The 22,189-nt window shown below is 41.3% G+C and overlaps 1 protein-coding gene across 1 annotated transcript in view; it reads right to left on the bottom strand.

Annotated features, from left to right (window-relative positions):
- Window positions 1-22,189, bottom strand: part of LYST (lysosomal trafficking regulator) — a 310,685-nt gene that overhangs the window by 169,601 nt on the left and 118,895 nt on the right. The window contains exons 16-17 of the mRNA XM_089668582.1: window positions 16,853-17,098; window positions 15,847-16,020 (exon numbers count right to left, since the gene is read on the bottom strand). Of these exons, the coding sequence (XP_089524708.1) occupies window positions 15,847-16,020; window positions 16,853-17,098 (420 nt within the window). The remainder of the gene's footprint in view (window positions 1-15,846; window positions 16,021-16,852; window positions 17,099-22,189) is intronic.

Raw genomic sequence — 22,189 nt, 5'->3', positions numbered from 1 at the left:
TCCCATAGAATATTGCTGAGCAAACCTCTTCAGAAGTGTCAACTTTTAAGGGTAAGGCTGTACACCATACAGTACAAGGTCTAATCACAAATGAATCTAGACGGAATATTCAAGATCTTCATAGCGCAGATAGGGAAAGAAGTCTACCCCTCTAGTTTCCATACCAAAGAATAATGCATGGGGGAGGGGAACTAAATCACCACTTACCAAGCCAGTCAGTTTGACCCACAGAGCAGGGTAAAAGGGCCACACCCGTACCCTGACATCACCTATAACGATGATCATAATTCTTATGGGCAAACGGGTCTTCAGTGGACAGGGCTACTCCAGTCGGCGGTACCACGACCTGCATAGCTATGTTAGGCTATGTGGCCTTGTTTACAAGCGTTCAGAGGCAAGAAAATCTCAGTGCCAGCACATTCAAGAGAGAAACGTTTTGCTGCAAAAAAAACAAAACAAAACCAAAGGCATCCAGGGGAGGTAAAAACGTCCTGGTGTCCATGAGGTACAAGGTAGAATTATGTCCAGGATTGAAATGAAAAATTCTGGGTTTGAGTCAATCTACTTTTGAGCTTGAGTCGTACCACTTCCCTTCTCATGCCTGTTCACCACATAAGGACCAGAACAATTTTCAAATTATTTGTTGTCATTGCCACTTGCCGACCAAAATAAATACATATACGATTCAGGTTGCAAGTGGTTTACCCGGTTATGGCTGAAAATATCAACCATAACCCAGTATCTTTTTTTTTTTTTTTTCAGCCAGTAGCCGGCTCTCTCATTAAAGCGGTCCAAGTGGCTCATTAGCCGCTTGATTGCTTCAGGGACGCCTCCTCCCACCACACACAAGAGTTACTCAGGCTTACAGTTTCAACAAGCACATCCGAGAAATGATGTGTGGCCAGCTGGTCACAGAGGCAATGACAGACTCGATAATCTTTGATCGCCTTGATGGCCTTGGAGGATTGGTGCAACGTGACATCACTTCCGGTCTGGGGCAGATGTAAACAATTTTTTTTAGTTTTTAAAGCGAAAGATCAAAAAAAAAAAAGTTTTGAACTTTTGCTTTTAAAAGGTAAAGGAGAGATCTGGGGTCTTTCTGACCAGATATCTCAAAGAGGACCTGTCATCCTTATTTCTATTACAAGGGATGTTTACATTCCTTGTAATGGGAATAAAAATGATTTAAAAAAAAATATAAAAAAACAGAGTACAAATAAAAAATAAAATGTATAAGAAATTTTTTTTAAAGTGCCCCCTATTCCTTCGTGCTTGCATGAAGAAGTGAATGCATATGTAAGTTATGTACGGATTTCTAAATGGTATTCGCAGCAAACGTGAGGTATTGCCGCGATTGTTAGAGCAAGAGCAGAAATTCTAGCACTAGACCTCCTCTGCAACTCTAAACAGGTAACCTACAAAATGTTTTAAAGCAGCGCCTGAGATTTTTAAGTACCGTAGTTTGTCGCCATTCCACAAGTGTGCACAATTTTAAAGCGTGACAGGTTAGGTATCTAACACTATAAACAATTCCTGCAGTGCTCACACACAAATCCTTTGTGTAAAAAGGAACATAAAGTAATAAATAACATGTATAGCCTAATGTGTGCCTAATAACAGGTACAATAGGAGCAGAGAAAGAGAGAGGAACACTAATCTTGCCACAAACAGACTGGGCCCTGGCCACAGGCAACAAGCATGCATGCAATAGTAAAGAAAAACTCTGATGACAGTACACATTCTACAGCAATGCCCCTGTTTTCTGTTTCGGTGATGTCACCTCCTGCCTATTCCAACATGTTATTGGATACCATCCATCTTTCTGAGGCTGCATTCACACTTGAGCATTTTGTAGCTTGAAGCTCCAAGCTCCAAAAAAGCTCAAACTTAAAAAATCAATTGTTCTCTATGGTGCCTGTTCCCACAATCAAGTGTGAACAGGCACCATAGAGAACAATTGATTTTTTTTAAAGTTTGAGCTATTTTGGAGCTTCCAGCTACAAAACACTGAAGTGTGAATGCAGCCTCAGGGAATGCTGGTCAGGGGACATTGCTCTCTTAATATACTGGGAGTCCACTCCACCCACTAATTAACCCTTCACTGCCCAAATGACTGCAGCAAGCAAACAAATCATCTAGGGAAGCCCCATATAATAATGTGTTCAGATATCATAATAAAATTAGCACATATATGTGTATATGTGTGTGTGTGTATATATATACACACACAAAAACATTTTTATTTACATTAATATATTACAAAAAGTTTAAAAAAATGATATATATCTTTATAAATGTAGTGCTACTCCAGTGCTACTAGGCAAAAGTGCTAACCACTTGGCCACTGCACTGCCCATACGTATACAAAATATCTAAAAATGTACATCCAACTCTTAACACTACTAAGTATTTTAGTCTAATAAGCATCAGTGTTGGTCTACTGTCAATAGCCATTTTTGAAAGCAAGCAATTTGATGTCCAGATTTCCAACCCTTTGGGGCAATAGAGATCAACTCAAAAATGTAAGGTATCCATTTTCTCGCTGTAACATCATCTTCCATATTATACAAATTGGGGTATATATTGTGTTGTGGGGTTTTTTGTTTTTTTTTTTCTTTAATTCATTAATCACTTTCCGCCAGAGGATTTACCCCCCTCCTGACCAGGGCCATTTTTTGCATTACGGCGACGCATTACTTTAACTGACAATTGTGTGGTCAATGCAACGCTGCACCCAAATTAAAAGTACGTACTTGTCCCACGAATAGAGCTTTCTGTGGTATTTGATCGCCTGTGCGTTTTTTATTTTCTGCGCTATAATAGTAATAAAAAAAAGACCAACAATTGAGAAAAAAAAACAATATTTTTGACTTTTTGCTATTAAACATGTCCAGTAAAAAAAATTTAAAAAATCTAATTTCGGCATAAATTTAGACCAAAATGTATTCTACTACGTGTCTTTGCTAAAAAAAAAAAAAAAATCCCAATATGTGTAAATTACAGTAGTTGGTTTACGTGAAAGTTATAGTGTTTACAAATGGCTATATATATACTGGGATTTTAAAATTTTTTCATTTTTACTAGTAATGGCAGCGATCAGAGACTTACAGCGGGAGTGCAGCGGGCATTCTGACACCAATACAGTGATCAGTGCTAATAAAAAGCACTGACACTGTACTAATGGCACTGGGCAGGAAGGGGTTAACATGTGGGGCGATCAAAGGGTTAGCTGTGTGCTGTGTCTATGCTTTCAACTGTAAGCACACTGTTGTGCATGGCTCTGCTATGCAGAGCCATGCAAAGCAGTGTGCAGGAGCTGACAGGGGAGAGAACCCCCCATTGGTAACGCTCCGTGATCACCAGATGCTGGTGAGTAATCACCGGCCGGGACCCGGTGATTGACAGCCGAGGCCGCGAATAGCAGTGCGGGTAGGGCATGCACCCCTTACCCAGAAATGCTAAAACAGGTATACACATGATTTTGTTCACCCCTGCCGCCCTGTAGCAGTATATCTGCTATAAGGTGACAGAAAACGGTTAAAGTGTATTTTTTTTGTAAATTGCATTTGAAAAATTGCTGCACAAATACCATGACATAAAAAATTGCAAAGATCACTATTTCATTCTCTAGGGTCTTTGATAAAAAAAAAAATGAAACAAAAAAAAAATTATATTACACACACACACACGTGAAACCCCAAAAATTAGAATATCGTGCAAAAGTTCATTTATTTCAGTAATGCAACTTAAAAGGTGAAACTAATATATGAGATAGACTCATTACATACAAAGCAAGATAGTTCAAGCCGTGATTTGTCATAATTGTGATGATTATGGCTTACAGCTCATGAAAACCCCAAATCCACAATCTCAGAAAATTTGAAAATTGTGAAAAGATGCAATATTCTAGGCTCAAAGTGTCCCACTCTAATCAGCTAATTAAGCCATAACACCTGCAAAGGGTTTCTGAGCCTTTAAATGGTCTCTCAGTTTCAGTAGGAATCACAATCATGGAAAAAGACTACTGACCTGACAGTTGTGCAGAAAACCATCATTGACACCCTCCATAAGGAGGGAAAGCCTCAAAAGGTAATTGCAAAAGAAGTTGGATGTTCCCAAAGTGCTGTATCAAAGCACGTTAATAGAAAGTTATGTGGAAGGGAAAAGTGTGGGAAAAAACGGTGCACAAGCAGCAGGGATGACCGCAGCCTGGAGAGGATTGTCAGGAAAAGGCCATTCAAAAGTGTTGGGGACTTTCACAAGGAGTGGACTGAGGCTGGAGTCAGTGCATCAAGAGCCACCACACACAGATGGATCCTGGACATGGGCTTCAAATGTTGTATTCCTCTTGTCAAGCCGCTCCTGAACAAACAACGTTAGAAGCGCCTTACCTGGGCTAAAGAAAAACAGACCTGGTCTGTTGCTCAGTTGTCCAAAGTCCTCTTTTCTGATGAGAGCAACTTTTGCAGCTCATTTGGAAACCAAGGACCCAGAGGAGGAAGAATGAAGAGGCACACACTGCAAGATGCTTGAAGTCCAGTGTGAAGTTTCCACAGTCTGTGTAGATTTGGGGAGCAATGTCATCTGCTGGTGTTGGTCCACTGTGCTTCATTAAGTCCAGGGTCAACGCAGCCATCTACCAGGAGATTTTGAAGCACTTCATGCTTCCTTCTGCAGACGTGATTTATGGGGAAAAGCACCAAAACCTGGTTCAATGACCGTGGGATTACTGTGCTTGACTGGCCGGCAAACTCGCCTGACCTGAACCCCACAGAGAATCTATGGGGCATTGCCAAGAAAAAGATGAGAGACATGAGACCGAACAATGCAGAAGAGCTGAAAGCTGCTATTGAAGCATCCTGGTCTTCCATAACACCTCAGCAGTGCCACAGGCTGATAGCTTCCATTCCACGCCGCATTGAGGCAGTAATTGCTGCAAAAGGGGCCCAAACCAAGTACTGAGTACATATGCATGCTTATACTTTTCAGAGGTCCGATATTGTTCTATGTACAATCCTTGTTTTATTGATTGGGATGTAATATTCTAATTTTCTGAGATTGTGGATTTGGGGTTTTCATGAGCTGTAAGCCATAATCATCACAATTATGACAAATCACGGCTTGAACTATCTTGCTTTGCATGCAATGAGTCTCATATATTAGTTTCACCTTTTAAGTTGTATTACTGAAATAAACGAACTTATGAACAATATTCAAAATTTTTTGAGTTTCACCTGTGATATATATATATATATATATATATATATATATATATATATATACACATACACACACACACACACACACATATACACATATATACACAGTGGGGATCGAAAGTTTGGGCACCCCAGCTAAACATTTGTATTAATGTGCATAAAGAAGCCAAGGAAAGATGGAAAAATCTCCAAAAGGCACCAAATTACAGATTAGACATTCTTATAATATGTCAAAAGTTAGATTTTATTTCCATCATTTACACTTTCAAAATAACAGAAAACAAAAAAATGGCGTCTGCAAAAGTTTGGGCACCCTGCAGAATTTATAGCATGCACTGCCAGCTTTGCAAAGCTGAGACCTGCTAGTGGCATGGATTGTTCTCAATCATCGTCTGGGAAGACCAGGTGATGTCAATCTCAAAGGTTTTAAATGCCCAGACTCATCTGACCTTGCCCCAACAATCAGCACCATGGGTTCTTCTAAGTAGTTGTCTAGAAAACTGAAACTGAAAATAGTTGACGCTCACAAAGCTGGAGAAGGCTATAAGAAGATAGCAAAGCGTTTTCAGATGTCAATATCCTCTGTTCGGAATGTAATTAAGAAATGGCAGTCATCAGGAACAGTGGAAGTTAAAGCAAGATCTGGAAGACCAAGAAAAATATCAGACAGAACAGCTCGCAGGATTGTGAGAAAAACAATTCAAAACCCACGTTTGACTGCACGATCCCTCCAGAAAGATCTAGCAGACATTGGAGTTGTGGTACACTATTCCACTATAAAAGAGATACTTGTACACATATGGTCTTCATGGAAGTGTCATTAGAAGAAAACCTCTTCTACGTCCTCACCACAAAAATCTTCATTTGAACTTTGCAAATGAACATATAGACAAGCCTGATGCATTTTGGAAACAAGTTCTGTGGACCGATGAGGTTAAAATTTAACTTTTTGGCCAGAATGAGCAAAAGGTACGCTTGGAGAAGAAGGGGCACAGAATTTAATGAAAAGAACCTCTGTCCAACTGTTAAGCATGGGGTTGGATCAATCATGCTTTGGGGTTGTGTTGCAGCCAGTGGCACAGGGAACATCTCACGAGTAGAAGGAAAAATGGATTCAATAAAATTTCAGCAAATTTTGGATGGTAACTTGATGCCATCTGTGAAAAAGCTGAAGTTAAAGAGAGGATGGCTTCTACAAATGGATAATGATCCTAAACACACCTCGAAATCCACGGGGGATTACATCAAGAGGCGTAAACTGAAGGTTTTGCCATGGCCTTCACAATCTCCTGACCTCAACATAATTGAAAATCTATGGATAGACCTTAAAAGAGCAGTGCGTGACAGACAGAGCCCAGAAATCTCAAAGAACTGGAAGCCTTTTGTAAGGAAGAATGGGCAAAGATACCTCAAACAAGAATTGAAAGACTCTTGGCTGGCTAAAAAAGCATTTACAAGCTGTGATACTTGCCAAAGGGGGCAGTACAAGATATTAACTCTGCAGGGTGCCCAAACTTTTGCAGACGCCATTTTTTTGTTTTCTGTTATTTTGAAAGTGTAAATGATGGAAATAAAATCTAACTTTTGTTGACATATTATAAGAATGTCTAATCTGTAATTTGGTGCCTTTTGGAGATTTTTCCATCTTTCCTTGGCTTCTTTATGCACATTAATACAAATTTTTAGCTGGGGTGCCCAAACTTTCGATCCCCACTGTGTGTGTGTGTGTGTATATATATATATATATATATATAATATTATAAGCAAAAATACTGATTTGAAATTGTAAACAAAAAGTGCCTGGCAGTGTGCATGCGCAGCCGGCGGGACGGACATGTCTCCCTGAGGCTCTGTCACACCACAGGGATGACAGCCGCCCGCTCACAGATCCGGGCCCGCAGACACCCCCCTGGCATAAGCCAGCATGGTCAGGGGAGCGCCCCTGCACCAGGCTCCGCCGCCCAGCAAACCTATTATGGAGGCCCTGGCACGAGCCTCCTCCAAGATGGCCGCCGCACCTTCTCCTGGCAGTAAGAAACCTACTCAGCCATATACAGCCCTGCAGCCAAGCACAACCCAGTCCACCCTGCACTTCAGATGGCGAGTCGGACATAGACCTGGAGACCCCCACCTCTGATCTTACCTCCCCTGACCTTCTCATGCGTGTTGAAAAAATGCTACGTAAAGCCCTGAAACAAACTTCTGACCGCATTACAGATAAACTGTCCAGAGAAATCTGCAAACTAGGGCAACGCACTGCTAACCTGGAACAGAGAGTTGGTGATCTTGACGCATCTTTTCAAACACATACTAAAGACCTTGATCTCCGGCGCGATGAAAATGCAACTCGAGGACTTTGAAAATCGGGCCCGGCGCTCATATGTGCGAATTCGTGGCATCCCTGAATTGGTTATTGACGTCCAATCTACCGTTACAGCATTGTTTCAAGAACTTGCCCCAGCTATCCCAATAGAACGCCTAGAAATGGACAGGATCCATAGGGCTCTAGCTCCACGACGCACTGATGGCCCGTCATGTGATATCATAGCTAAACTCCACTTTTTTCGCACCAAAGAGCAACTTTTACAAGCTGCCCGCAACGCCGGATCCTTAGCATTCCACGGTCATCCCTACCAATTGTTTCAGACTTCTGCCTTACTACTATTGCTAAACGCAGGGCTATGGAACCTCAGCTGCAAACGCTTTAACAAAATGGCATACCATATAAATGGAGCTTCCCCTTTGCAGTACGGTTTTGCTACCAAACCCAAGACTATACCTGCAAGACCCCTGATAACCTACTGAACACCCCACTGAACCTCCAGCTACAGCCACCAGCAACCCTGCCAGAAAGTTCCAGACGGCGGTCGGCGTCTTGCTCACCACATTAGTCCCACCCTCCATACCTCACCAACAATCAACTTAATGCCCATAAACGAGGGCGCTTTTCCTCTCCTCCGCCACCACAGGACTCTATGGAATGAGTTTTGCTAATCTACCATGGCCTCACCGCCTATTCACCACACTACTGGCCACCAACAATTACATCGGTCAAGGACCGAGATGTCCACTTTTCTGATCCTTCATTGGGATGAAGACTCTTTGGGGTTTATTTACTAAAGCTGGAGAGTCCAAAATCAGACTCCCTTCTGCATAGGTTAGCAGCTTGCTCAATGAAGCTTTGGCAATGAAACCTGGAAGCTGATTGGTTTCTATGCAGAAGGGAGTCTGATTTTGGACTCTCCAGCTTTAGTAAATAAACCCCTTTGTATCCTTGCACTAGCCCTTTGGGCTCTTTTTGTATAGTATATCTTTTTATACTGGGAAATTTTTAAATTTTTCCCCCCCTTGACTCTTATCTCTCCTAAGGTTTTGAGAGAGGTTTTTTTGTGTGTCTTAAATACTGTTAATTGCACTTCTGCCTAATGGCTGTATTTAAACATCCACATGGGGACCCCAGTCCTGGCCGCACACAATGCCGCATACCCTACTCCTCGATGGCCCACAACGATGGATGGCGCTGCCCGGACTCAGGACCCCTTGGTTTCTCCAGGAACCTATACTCTTGCCTTATCCCCGGGACCCTACCATTATATACCGACTAATATGCTGTCGTCCCTATGGTCCACGTAGTTGTGCACTCTCCACTAGCCCTTGTAGTATTGCAGTTTTTTATACTGCTTGGGCTACTACCGCTCCCTAGTCCACCCGTTACTGGGTGATCCTAGGGACCATTTTCTAGGCCAGTATGGCCCCCCATGTCCTTCCCCTGGTACCTTTCCCTACACCTGTCCTTCCATCCCCCTTCCTGTATGACTCCACATTTCCGCCTATTCTCCTATGTCACTCAACTACCTGCTACCAAGACTACCAGACTTCCAACCAGACGAAAATACTTCATCATTTAACACACTGTACACTCTACCCATGGGTTGCCTAAATATTTTCACCCTGAATGTTCAGGGCCTAACCATACTGCAGAAACGCAATAAGGCCTTCCGCTCGTTTGCATCATATAAAGCTTATATAGTGTGCCTGCAAGAGAAGCATTTCACTCCCACGTCTACCCCTAAATTTTTGGGCCCCCGCTACCTACAGGTTTACACAGCATCTGCTGCAACGAAATGCAGGGGGGTACTTAACGCCTTTCACCATGCAACACCTTTTACACTACATAATAAGTTTAAAGGCCGTTATCTATTGCTAACTGGGTTGCTTTTAGACGTATAAGCTACTATCGCTACTTATTATGCTCCAAATCAAGGTCCCTTACCGTTCCACTCCCATCTGCTATCGATCATTGACTTTTATAAATGTGCTACCCTGTTTGTGGGGATTCAAATAGTACCATGTGCTCCTTCCTTGATAAATCCCCTCCACTTCCCCCCCATTAGCCTCCAAACAAACCTTCCAGGCCGTATTGCAGTGTTACTCCATGACTGACACTTGGAGAGAACTCAACCCGACAAAGCGCCAGTACACCTTTTACTCTCATCCCTGGTCGGACCATAGCGCTGTACTTACATCCATTGCCTCATTGGCATAATCTCCTCCTGAGTCCTCATGGGTCATCAATGATAACTTGTTAGCAAACCTGTCACATTGCTCGGATATTGAAGCTGCTCTTAAAGACTACCTATCTCTAAACAAGACTCCAGACCTTTCCCCTCTCTTACTTTGGGAAGCTCATAAACCGGTTTTACGTGGGTTCTGTATTAGTAAAGTAACTTTTCTAAACAAAGAGAAAAAACAACGCCGCCACCATCTTAAACAAGTCTATAACCAATCTTAACAAGCCTTCCAGGCGAACCCTTCCTCAGCCAACCAGGAAGTCTTAGAACGATCTTGATTGGCTCTTGATCTGCTTCTCACAAATCAGGCGAAGCAATCGCTTTGCAGTTCCCGGCATAAATACTACACAAAAGCAAACAAGCCTGGCACTTTTTTGGCTCTTTCGCTCCATAGACTTGATCAAATCACTAGACCTATCCGCTTATGCACTTCAACTGGCAACCTCACTAGCATCCCAGAACGCATCCTACAAGTCTTCCACAAACATCTGTCGCAACTTTACTCTTCTTCCACATCCTTTGATCCTTCCCAAGCTGACACTTTCTTTGCCCCCCTTTACCTACCGAAGCTATCGGAACAGCCGACAGCTTTAGAGCAGCCAATCACCTCTACCAAAACCCTAAACGCTATTAAATGTTTAAAACCCTGTAAACGCCCAGGACCAGACGGCTTCTCAGCCACCTAATATAAAATTACAAAATATTTGCCCATCTTCTAACGCCTATCCTCACTAATGCCTTCAACGCTATATTATCAGGCCACACCTTCAACCTAGAAACAGTACAAGCCAACATCTCTATGATTCCAAAACCGAACTCTGACGACACACAGTGGTCCAATTATAGGCCAATCTCCCTCCTCAACATAGAGAGAATTTCTGCTAGCAATTTAATGTCTAGGCGCCTCAACTCATGTATAGGTTCCCTAATTCACGACGACCAAATGGGCTTCATATCCACTTGACAAGCCGGTGATAACATCAGACATGCAACCCTTTTAGCACATATAGCCAGATCTCGCAACATTCCCGCCTGCTTCCTGTCCATGGACATACGAAAGGCTTTTGACACAGTCTCATGGCCTTATTTACACTATATTCTGCGCCGTTGGGGCTTTGGCCACCACTTCTTAACATGGATCTTCTCACTATATCGTGAGCCCTCAACTAGAATTAGATACCTAGGGCACAGGTCAGCTCAATTTCCCGTGGGACCAGGCAGGGCTGGCCTCTATCCCCCCTACTTTTCGCCTTGGCCATAGAACCATTGGCCCTTTTGATCAGAGCTAATCCCGGTGTCCGTGGATTGGAGATAGGTGGTACTCACCACAAGTTATGTCTTTTTGCCGATGACGTTCTACTCTAACTTCCCCCTTGACATCCTCTCCTCCGGCTCGCTTTCAGGCCTCCAAATAAATCCTCAGAAATCAGTAGCACTTAATATTTCCTTTCCCCCTAGAGACTTAGCCCACCTGAAACTGATTCTCCCGTTTTCCTGGTCACAGCACTCTATTGCTTTTTATAAAACTGACTTCCACCTTATCGGATTTATATGCAGCTAATTATACACCCATGCAAACCCATCTCACAGCACTTATGACAAAATGGTCCACCTTACCACTTGCCTGGCTGGGTAGGATAGCAGTCGTGAAGATGTCAATCCTCTCCAAAATTTTATATCTATTCAGAGTTATCCCAGTACCTGCACACTACCTTCGCGTTTTACAACATGTATATTCTCCTATGTTTGGGGCACTATTCGCACCCGTATACCTCGTTCAACCCTCCATCGCCCCAAACTTGGCAGCGGTCTTGGTCTTCCAGACGTTGGTAAGTACTATCAGGCGGCGCATCTAGCACAATTACCCAAGTATCACGCGACCCACGAAAGCCCCCAATGGGTAGTCCTTGAATTTATAGACTGTGACCTCCTGTCTACCGCTAACCTTCTATGGCTAAGACCCATAGATAGTCATTCGATAACGAACCCTATCACGTCCCACTTCTTGTCACTTTGGGATAAACTGAAATCCCATTATCTTCTGCAATCATTACACAACCCCTTGCTCTCCTACATCTGAAACCCGGCCTTTCCCCCAGCTTGGTCTTCTCCTCTCTCATTTAAACATTGGACTTCAGAATTGCAAAATACACACCAAACTACTCCCCCGATTGCTTTAGAGGCTGTGCAGGCCCAGGTACGCATTTTCATATATGGTGGACTTGCCCGATTGTCCAAGCCTTTTGGGGTGGCATTTTTGGTATCTTGTCCAGACTTACTGCAAAAAGGCTTCAACCAGACCCAGTTATAGCACTCCTGGCGTTACTAAACCGCAATTTAAACTTCTACAAGTAACCACAGCAGCCAAATAGGTCATAGCTAAATCCTGGAAATCTCCCTCTCATAGCTGCATCGTAGCAGTTAGGAATAACGTTACACAGGCTATGATTCACGCTAAAGTAGAAGCTATGATACTAGATACTATACCTAAATTTCTGAGTGTCTGGAACCCATGGGTAGCGTTTCCTCCCATCAAATTTTGATGACTCACTTCCCCCATGATAAACCCATATATCTTGCACTATCTTGATACCATACTTAGTGACATCACATGATACCCCCTTACTATTTATCACTTGTAGAGTCAACTACCTCTTCTCTCCCTTCCCCACCTACCTTTGGTAATCCTTACCCTACTCCCCTCCATCCCCCCCCTTTTTTTCTCTTTCTTCTCTGAAAATCCCCCCCCCCCCCTTTTCTTTTTTTTCCTTTTCTTTTGATCATCTTAATTTTCTGTTCCCATATCCTGACCCCCCTACACAGCACTGGGGAGCATGATTCTCTATTTGTTACAATCTTGCTATATTTATGAATACTGCTTTTGATTACCTCCTGCCATTCCAAATGCATTATTGGTGTATCAGCACTCTTCTTCTCCCCTCATCAATAATAACATTACTGCCGTAACTAAAAAAAGTCTTTACATTTATTTTACAAAATGTCTAATGTCCTTGTCTTAACCCCGTTAAAATGTTAATAAAATATTTGAACAAGTAAACAAAAAGTGCCAGAAAATGTTTGGTCTTCAAGTGGTTAAGATAAAGTAAAACATACATTGTCTTTTTAAGGACAAGCAAGGCTTTCTTTTGACAATATTGTCTTTCAAAAATGATGCTATATTTTTCCAAACCTCAGACTAAACTTTAAAAACTAAACTTTACTATACTTTTTTGACCCAACCAGTGTTCGCTTAAAAATAAATAATGTTACTGCAAATAAAGAGTGTTCATTTTTATTTTGCAATTTGTCAAAAATGACACTAACATTATGTTTCTGGTACAAAGTACTGCAGAGTTATATACAAATTATTATTTTTTTTAATTTTGTGCTTTTTTTAAACGTGAAATTTGTAAATATATGTTAAATGTGTAAAAATATTAAACAAAAAAAGTTTAAATGTTATTGGTTAAAAAATTAAAAAAAAAAAAATCAGCAGGAACACAATAGCTGAATGGAGAAAGAGAATAAGGAGTTAGAGGTAATTAAAGTAAACTAAACGTTAAGGGGTTAAACAGAGGAATAGTTTAAAGATTCAAGGTTTGATAAACTGGTGGTCTAAATTACTTAAACACGTAGCCACACCTCCTTTGATGCCCTGATGTCACTGCCAATCCAAAGGATCCTGACTGGAGCTGCTCTCAGCCAAACCTGGCCACCACCTTTCCACACAGAAACCAGAGAAGATGCTTGCGTTCCATAGTACACAGTGGTCTCTCGCCCCTCTCACCAGCAGCCTCCTGGCTTAACTCTGCAATAAACAGCTGTTTGCCTGCGGAATTCTCCAGCTTCCCAGCTGCCTCAGCATTGCCCAGCCACTTGCCTACTGAACTCTGTAGATACTTATGGTTCCAGGATGCCTTCCCTGAGCACATGAGTTTTACGTTCTTTTTATAAAGTGAGTGCAATATTGATTTTAACCCTTTATTTACCATTATATCTAATGGTGGTGTCTTCTTTGGTGTTTTTCTTTATATTTGTGCATTAGGTTAAGGGGGGCAGCAACCATGCATTTTAGTGACTTTTAACCATTGCAATATCCAAGCTATTACACTACAGGAATTTTAAAGGGGCACTGTCAGCGCAGTAGTATTTCACATTTTTCTTTTACCTCCAGCAGATTGACAGCCTGAGCTCTGTTCCTGTGTGCTCTGTGAAGAGGGGTGTGTCTCTTTCTTCCAATCAGCTCTCAGAACTCTCCTCACTGAGCTCTGCAGAGTGTATTTCAGCTCTTTCCTCTTTTCTCTGAACTCTTAGGCCTGGTTCACACCAATGCATTTTTTATTGCTTTTTGCAGAAACAAACTACAGTCCATTTAACATGGTTTCCTATGGGGCATGTTCACATCTATGCTTTTTTGAGCTGCTGTATTCTTGGAAAGGGTCATGGACTTTTTCATATGCAAAAAAGAAAATTGAGCAAAAACACACTTCAAAAAGAACTTCAAAATGGACAAAAAGCACAATTCATTGGAGTGAACCAGGCTTTAGGCTGTATAGATTCTGGACTTTGGAAGGATGTAGAGGAGAGAAGACTGCAGAAAAACTGATACCACTTCACTTCACTGGGTATGTGTGTAAGGGTTTAAAGCCACTTAAATAACTTGATTAAAAAAAGAAAGTGTTCTTTAGCAAGGAACACACAGTCCAAATAATTATGCTAGCAAAATAAGTGTTTGCTGTAAATTGTCTCCTGCACTGTTCCTGTGTCTTCTTGCTGGAGACTGACATTTTGCTGAAGCCCATAACCCCTGAGTAGCAGAATCTTGAGGCAGTCAGCAGATCAACCTCAAAATCAGTGCCAAAAAATAGAGAGCAACTGAGCATTTGCAGGGAAGGATAGACAGTGTATGACTTGACTTTAAACAGTATAGGCACTTATTTGTAATGTTTTACAAAGTTATACCTGCGAAAGGGGCCAACCTGAAGTGATCTAGCAGGACGTAATTTTCTGAATAAAAGTTCCACTTTAAACATATTGTATTTTTTTTTCTCCCAAAAATCTTCCTCTAAGCGTTTTGAAAAATTGTGAGATTTGCTTTAGATAAAATCTTTACATTTAAGAAAATATTTCCATTAACCACTTTCCCTCCAGAGGTTTTAACACCCCTTTTCTGACCAGGCCATTTATGGCGCTGCATTACCTTAATTGCACGGTCATGCAACACTGTCCATAAATGAAATTTATGTCACATTTTTCCCACAAATAGAGCTTTCTTTCGGTGGTATTTGATCACCTGTGCATTTTTTGTGCTATAAACAAAAAAAAAAAAAAAGACTGCCAATTTTGAAAAAAAAATTAAAAAAATATGACTTTTTTCTATAAAAAAAAAAAACACAGTACGCGCAAATTGATTGGTTTACGCGAACGTTATAGTGTCTACAAATGGCGGTATATATACTGGAATTTTTATTTTTTATACTAGTAATGGCGGCGATCAGCGACTTATAGCGGGACTGTGGCGGCATTCTGACACTGGGTGGGAACTGACCACACTGACATCATTGACACAGTGATCAGTGCTAATAAAAAGCACTGACACTGTACTAATGACACTGGGTAAAAAGGGGTTAACATCTGGGGCGATCAAAGGGTTAACTGTGTGCTGTTTTACATAATGTCCTCTGTGTGTTTTACTAGGGAAACATGCAGCTGTGTATTTCAGAGAAGCAGAGAAACACACCGCAGCATGTTCTTCCTGCCAGGAGAGAGACCTGTGTTGTTTACACACAGGTCTCTAGCTTGTCAGTGTAACTAGGCGATCGCCAGGAGCCGGTGGGGATGGGAATCTCTGTCCGGGACCCAGTGATTGCCATCAACAGCCGCCAATGGCGCCGCAGGCCGGGTGGCGCTCACTCTCTACCTGGAAATGCAAATCATGTATATATGTGATTTTGCACAGCCCTGCCGCCTTGCAGCAGTAGTTCTACTATAGGGCATCAGGGAAGCAGTTAAACAACTACTCCACAATGATAAATAAGGTTCCCAACAGGACCTACCTTTAAAGTATGAAATCCGACAATGCATTTAGGACGTACTAAGATTTGGTGAATCATTGAATAAAGATCACAGTGTTTGCTCTCTTGAATTCTCTGCTGGTTGTATTTGGTTAAGGACAATATTATCTCTAATCCCATTGATTGAGTCTTTTCACAGCTGCTAATCTCCACAGTCTAAAAAATGTAAATGTTAAAATACAGTATTATTAATAAGCAATACTCAGAAAATAATTAGAAATCTCATAAAAATACACAAAATAAACTAATCTTTTAACTGTAAATGAAATCATGTCTCCTGACATGCATATCTACTGTTCAGTACATGTGCAATGGAGCTGTGAGTCTGGTAAGCTGCTCAAGCACAAAGCACTAAATACGCAATAAAGAATAAGGTGTTACAATAATGGTATATGATAATTATGTAATATTTTTTTTTTTCAATGTACCAAAGAAATCTGCACAATGCGTCAATCTGTTTTTTCTTTGTGGATGTGTTTTTGCTGTACCAGGCTTTCAAAAAGATAACTCAAATCTTGGAGATTAAGCACATGATTCTTGAGACACCTCAGCTTTTGCTTTAAAAAGAGTGCCAATAAAGAATGCTCAACGAATATTGCATTAAAAAATTACTATACATGATGCTAGCACTCTTAAATGCTGAATTAAATTTGACCTACACATAAATGTTAGCTTAAACCAAATCAATCATAAAGCTAAAAGACTTGTTAGGGTGGATAATAAAAGTGTAAGGGCCCACTGAGGTAACAGGCATTGACGTGTTACAGCAAAGCACATGTGGTGTATAGTGGGGGAAAAAAGAAAAAAAAAAAAAGGGGTCATGGGAGTTATTTTTCATTCAAAACACTTGAAAAATGTTCAAAGGCAAATAAGTAGAAATAACAGTTTTTGTTACATTTTACAGTTCTATATGAACCATGGCATCACACAGTGCATTTAAATTTTAACAGAAATGTATATCCATTATAAAATGATCACTAATATGTACCCGTGCAAACAAATACACCATGGCTCGAATTCCTCCAATCTCATGCAGAACACTGTGTATGTTTCCCTCAAGGCATGGTTGCAGCATTTTCAGTGCCTGGGAATCCAGAGTTTTGCTAGACACTTCCTTTGCACTGAATGGTCTTTGGGATGATGCAAGTTTTATACTTCCTTTAATCCTGATTACCGGCTCATAAATTGTGTACTGAGTTGGATTGTGCATATCATACACGATTGCTAAACTGTCCTAAAAAAACAAAAACACAAATTTATATTTTTGAGCAATGTTTTCTAAAATAAATGATAAATATAGCATTAAAATATGTGAAGCTAACGGCCCAACAGTGTGAAACCTTATCCACTTGCCGACCACCGCATGTGGATTTACTGCAGCAAGTCAACCTCTCTACGCCAGATCACATAAATGTACATGACCCAGCATTTCTGGATAGGGGGGCCACGCGCATGCTCACCACCCCTTCTGTGCTGTCATTTGCTACAGCACAAGCCAATCAGCAGGTTCCAGCCAATAATTTAAGCCCGGGACCTGCTGATCGGCTTAGTGAATGACAGTAGAGAACCCTGTATTTACTAACACCACAGGGCTCTTTACCGAGAGCAGAAATGTGCTGTTTTTTCCCCTTCAAAGCAGAGATAAAAAACAAACATCAGCTTAGTAAAATCAGCACACACTACACACTACAAGGCACACAGTTAACCCTTTGATTGCCCCTCGATATTAGCCCCTTCCCAGCCAGTGTCATTAGTACAGTGACAATGTACAGTATTAGCACTGATTCTTGTATTAGTGTCACTGGTGATGTCAGTCAGTTCCCACATAGCGTCAGTGTCAGATTGTCTGTCACACTATCACAGTCACAAGTTGCTGAGCACCACCATTAAAAAAACAAAAAAAAAATCCCAAGACATGTAACAAAATACATTTTAGCCTAAATTTATGAAGAAACATTTTTTTAAAATATATTGGATGTTTTTTTATAGCAGAAAGTAAAAAAAAACTTTTTTTTTCAAAAATGTTGGTCTTTTTCCATTTACAGTTAGGTCCATATATATTTGGACACAGGCACTATTTTAGTTTTTTTCAGGTATTAATGGACTGAAAGTGCACACTCTAAGGTTTAATTTGAGGGTATGTACATCCAAATTGGAGGAAGGGTTTAGGAATTACAGCACTTAAGAGTAGCCATCCCCCCTTTTTCAAGGGACCAAAAATAATTGGACAATTCAATCAAAAGCGGTTTCATGGCCAGGTGTGGGCTACTCCTTCGTTATTTCTTCATCAATTAAGCAGGTAAAAGGTCTGGAGTTGATTCTAAGTGTGGTATTTCCATTTGGAATTTATTGCTGTGAACCTACATCATGCGTTCAAAAGGAGATGTCCATGCAAGTGAAACAGGCCATTGTAAGGCTTCAAAAATGAAACAAATCCACCAGAGAGATAGCAGCAACATTAGAAGTGGCCAAATCAACAGTTTGGTACATTCTGAGGAAAGAAGAATGCACTGGTGAGCTCAGCAACATAAAAAGGCATGGATGCCCACGGAAGACAACAGTGGTGGATAATCGCAGGATCCTCTCTATGGTAAAGAAAAACCCATTCACAACATCCAAACAAGTGAAGAACACTCTCCAGGAGGTGGACATATCATTGTCAAAGTCTACAATCAAGAGAAGACTTCAGGAGAGCAAATACAGAGGGTTCACCACAACCATTCATAAGCCTGAAGAATAGAAAAGCCAGATTAGACTTTGCCAAAAGACATCTAAAAAAGCCAGACCAGTTCTGGTAAAGCATTCTTTGGACGGATGAAACGAAGATTAATCTGTACCAGAATGACGGTAAGAAAAAAAAGTGTGGACAAGGCTTAGAACAGCTCATGATCCAAAGCACACAACGTCATCCGTAAAACATGGTGGAGGCAGTGTGATGGCATGGGCATGCATGGCTTCCAGTGGCATTGGATCATTGATGATATGACAGAAGACAGAAGCAGCCGGATTAATTCAGCAGTGTTTAGAGATATACTAAGTTGATTGGAAGGCGCTTCATAGTACAGATGGACAATGATCCAAAACACACTGCAAAAGCAACCCAGGAGCTTTTGAAGGAAAAGCAGTGCAATATTCTGCAATGGCGAAGTCAGTCACCTGATGTCAACCCAACCAAGCATGCATTTCACTTGCTGAAGGCAAAACTAAAGGCAGAAAGACTCACAAAGAACAACTGAAGACAGCTGCAGTTAGGGACTGGCAAAGCATTAGAAAAGAGGAAACCCAATCTTTGGTAATGTCCATGGGTTCCAGACTTCAGGCAGTTATTGCCAGAAAAGCGTTCTCAACAAAATGTTAATGAACGAACATGATGATTATATTAATTTGTCCAGTTACATTTGAGCCCCTGAAAATGGAGGGACGGTGTATAACAATGGTTGCAGTTCCGAATATTTGTACTTGATATTTATGTTCAACCCCTTGAATTAAAGCTAAAAGTCTGCATTTCACATTCATTTGTATTGTTTCATTTTCATTCATTCTGGTGGCATACAGAGCCAAAAGTATGAAAATTGTGCCTGTGTCCAAATGTATATGGACCTAACTGTACATTAAAAATAAAAAAAAAAAACCCAGTGGTGATCAAATACCACCAAAAGAAAACTATTTGTGTGAAAAAAAATTACAGTTGCAAGAAAAAGTATGTGAACCCCTTGGGATTACATGGAGTTTTGCATGAATTGGGCTCTGAACGTCATCTAAGTCACAACAATAGAAGAAAACAGTGTGCTGAACATAATACTACACAAACATTAGATGTTGCCATGGTTTAATTGCACATAACATGTAAACATTCACAATGCAGGGAGGAAAAAGTATGTGAGTCCCTAGCTTAATGACTTCTCCCAGAGCTAATTGGAGCCAGGAGTGAGCCAACCTTGACTCCAATCCGTGTGATGATATTGGATGTGTTGCTGACAGCTGTCCTGCCCTTAAAAAACACACACCTGTTTTGGGTTTACTGGTTTCAAGAAGCACTGTCTGATGTGAACCATGCCTCGCAGAAAAGAGCTCTCAGAAGACCTACGATCAAGAATTGTTGACTTGCATGAAGCTGGAAAGGGTTACAAAAGTATCTCCAAAAGCCTTGATGTTCATGTGTCCACGGTAAGACAGACTGTCTACAAATGGAGAAAGTTTAGCACTGTTGCTACTCTCCCTAGACGTGGTCGTCCTGTAAAAATGACTGCAAGAGCACAGCGCAGAATGCTGCATGAGGTAAAGAAGAATCCCAGAGTGTCAGCTAAAGACCTACAGAAATCTCTGGCACATGCTAACATTTTTGTTGACACATCTACAATAAGGAAAACATTAAACAAGAATGGAGTACATGGGAGGACACCACGGAGGAAGCCATTGCTGTCCAAAAAGAATATTGCAGCACGTTTGAAGTTTGCAAAAGAACACCTGGATGTTCCACAGCACTACTGGCAAAATATACTGTGGACAGATGAAACCAAGATTGAGTTGTTTGGGAAGAACACACAACACTATGTGTGGAGAAAAAAAGGCACAGCACACAAACATCAAAACCTCATCCCAACTGTAAAGCATGGCGGAGGAAGCATCATGGTTTGGGGCTGCTTTGCTGCGTCAGGGCCTGGACGGATTGTTGTCATTGATGGAAAAATGAATTCCAGAGTTTATCAAGACATTTTGCAGGAAAACGTACGACCATCTGTCCGCCAACTAAAGCTCCGCAGAGGATGGGTGATGCAACAGGACAATGACCCAAAGCATACAAGTAATTCAACAAAACAATGGCTGCAACAGCACAGAATACACCTTCTGGAGTGGCCCAGTCAGAGTCCTGACCTCAACCCGATTGAAATGCTGTGGCATGACCTTAAGAGAGCGATTCACACCAGACATCCCAAGAATATTGCTACACTGAAACAGTTTTGTGAAGAGGAGTGGTCCAAAATTACTCCAGATCGTTGTGCAGGTCTGATCTGCAACTACAGGAAACGTTTGGTTGAGGTTATTGCTGCCAAAGGAGGGTCAACCAGTTATTAAGTCCACATAGGTTCACATACTTTTTACTCCCTGCACTGTGAATATTTACATGTTATGTGCAATTAAACCATGGCAACATCTAATGTTTGTGTAGTATTATGTTCAGCAGACTGTGTTCTTCTATTGTTGTGACTTAGATGACGTTCAGAGCACATTTTATGCCCAATTCATGCAAAACTCCACGTAATGCCAAGCGGTTCACATACTTTTTCTTGCAACTGTATATAAATTTCATTTGGATACTGTGTTGCATGATTACGCAATTGGCAATCAGAGTTGCGGAGTGCAATATGCAAAAAATGGCCTGTTCATGAAGGGAATAGGCCTTATATATCAGCGCACTAGAGTTATACTTCTCAAACAGTCCCAGCATCTGAAAACCCTCTGCTCCCTGGCAGGTGAATTAAATTTATAGACCATATTTATTAGGTAAATACACGTATGTATCTCAATCAGTTGCAAATACGTTCCAATCACAAAGTCCACACTCTCTTGACATCCTGTTAAACTCCAAACAGCAGGATAGTAACCCTCAGGAAAAACCTACATGGTGCAGCATGTAAATACTCCAAAATGTGCTCAGAATCCAATAAATGGCGCTCATATTTAACTTATATATCACTTGTATATACGCTTACCCTCCTCTACTAAAAACTGTGCCTTCTGAAAAAAACACTGATTACTTCAACCTTCACACATAAGCTTTCAAGAATAATCCTCCTCCCTCCAATGCAAGTGTCAAGAGCATCCAGGAAAATAAATGACTAAATAGTATTATGCTGTAACAAAATCTATCTATACAACCAGGGGCGGACTGACAACTCATGGGGCCCCGGGCAATAGGGGATCATGGGGCCCCTGTGTCCTCACCCACACTCAAACTACACTCAAAAAAGCTTATGAAAGGTACCAGGGGCATCTCATGGGGCCCCCTACTGACCCCGGGCCCTCGGGCAGTTCCCGAGTTTACAAATGGTCAGTCCGCTCCTGTATACAACTACTACTCACTTTTAAGTGAATTCACATCGTGCCTCTCCCTTTAACCAACTGTGATTCCACCGCAGAATAAGTTAACAGATAATAAAAGAATGTGTCCATCTTCCGGAGGATAAGTGGTAAACAAATTGCCCTCCGGAAGATTTACCCCCCCTTCTTGACCAGGCCATTTTTTGTGATACGGCGCTGTTACTTTAACTGACAATTGCACAGTCATGCAATGCTGTACATAAATAAAATTAATGTAATTTTT

This window comes from Staurois parvus, unplaced genomic scaffold (assembly GCF_062004578.1).
Source record: "Staurois parvus isolate SC_StPar_1 unplaced genomic scaffold, SC_StPar_1.0 ptg000059l, whole genome shotgun sequence".
NCBI classification, from domain to species: domain Eukaryota; kingdom Metazoa; phylum Chordata; class Amphibia; order Anura; family Ranidae; genus Staurois; species Staurois parvus.
This window is presented reverse-complemented; position numbering and strand designations above follow the sequence as displayed.